The 1,668-nt window shown below is 41.7% G+C and overlaps 1 protein-coding gene across 1 annotated transcript; it reads left to right on the forward strand.

Moving 5' to 3' along the window:
• The first annotated feature begins 348 nt into the window (after window positions 1–348).
• On the forward strand, window positions 349–1,296 carry LOC127052896 (olfactory receptor 1019-like). The gene has a single exon (XM_050957042.1). The coding sequence runs from the start codon at window positions 358–360 to the stop codon at window positions 1,294–1,296; it is 939 nt and encodes a 312-aa protein (XP_050812999.1). The 5' UTR covers window positions 349–357.
• Window positions 1,297–1,668: the final 372 nt, after the last annotated feature.

Here is a 1,668-nt window from a genome sequence, read left to right on the forward strand (position 1 = left end):
GGTGACCAGAGGGCAAGTGTGAAAAATCGGGAGGGGGATAGGGGGTAATAGGAGCCTATAGAAGAAAAAGTCCCCAAAATCGGGACTGTCCCTATAAAATCAGGACATCTGGTCACCCTAACACAGAGTACACAATATTTCTGTAGCTGGAACATGTCCTATCTCTAGTGGAAAGCATGTGGGGAATACAAAGAGAATATTCCCTAGGAGTGTCCTTTGATGTATTATGTTCATACGCTGTTTCACAGGAACAATCACAGGGATTATGAGGGATCTGCATTCATTACTTTATTGGCCTGTGATTAATTGTAATCTTTATTTTTTTTTCACCAGCAGAGGAGAGCATTTCTGGAATAAATGGCAGAGAGAAACCACACCACAGTGACCGAGTTCATTTTCGTAGGATTCACAGATCATCCAGAGCTACAGATCTCCCTCTTTATCTTGTTCCTAGTGATGTATGTGGTCAGCCTGATAGGGAATCTTGAGATGATAGTGTTAATTGTGGTCGAAACCCGACTTCATACCCCCATGTACTTTTTCCTAAGCCAGATGTCCATTGTAGACATTGGCTATTCCACTGCCATAGCTCCCAGGTTGCTAATGACCTTTGTAGCAGAGACTAGAACCATTCCTTTGATTGAGTGTGCGGCACAACTATTCTTCGTCTGTTTCTTTGTGACCAATGAATGTTGCCTCCTGGCTGTGATTGCGTATGACCGCTTCAAAGCTATCTGTAACCCTCTGCTATATAGAGCCATTATGTCCAAGAGACACTGTGTCCTGTTGGTGGCTGGTACATATGTATGTGGCTCTGTGAATTCACTTGTGCAAACGCTATTTATATTCAATCTGTCCTTCTGCAGCTCCAATGTTGTCAACCATTTCTTCTGTGATGTGCCCCCTATGCTGAAGCTGTCCTGCTCTGACACTCATGTCACTGACCTTGTACTTTTCACTTTCTCTACTATAATTGTCACAACTACTTTCCTGGGTGTCCTAATCTCCTACATGTGCATCCTTGTGGCCATTCTCAGGATCCGTTCTGCCAAGGGGAGACGCAAAACCTTTTCCACCTGCGCCTCGCACCTGACAGTTGTCACTATGTTTTATGGGACACTGATATGCATATATTTAAGACCCAGTTCTAGCTATGTGATGGACCAAGACAAAGTTACCTCTGTGTTTTATGCTCTTGTGATCCCCATGTTGAACCCCCTGATCTACAGCCTGAGAAACAAGGAGGTAAATGATGCCTTTAAAAGGATGATATACAGGAAGAATTTTTTTTGGTAATTATAATCATTATTATATTTTAACCAATAAACAATAGATGGAAGAAGTGTGAGTTCTCTGTATCATTATCCTTATTTCTATGACTCAGCCAATCCATGTCATGTACAGAACATAATATAATGTAACAGTCAAATACAATATTAGAAATTGGTGTTTTTAAGATCCATGAATGAGGGTCTGTGACACTATGTAGAATCGGCAAGATGCTCTGACATTTGGCTTCAAGGACAATTGCTGTTGCCTTTTATGTTTTAGGCCAGGTTGGAGTTCAGGTGAGAGGATGAGAAGATCGTATGTATCCTTCATCAGTTCTGAGATTTCATCCAGTGGAGGGCACTGTTAAACATACAGAATAAAAGCAACCAGAACAGA

This window comes from Gopherus flavomarginatus, chromosome 5 (genome assembly GCF_025201925.1).
Source record: "Gopherus flavomarginatus isolate rGopFla2 chromosome 5, rGopFla2.mat.asm, whole genome shotgun sequence".
NCBI lineage: Eukaryota > Metazoa > Chordata > Testudines > Testudinidae > Gopherus > Gopherus flavomarginatus.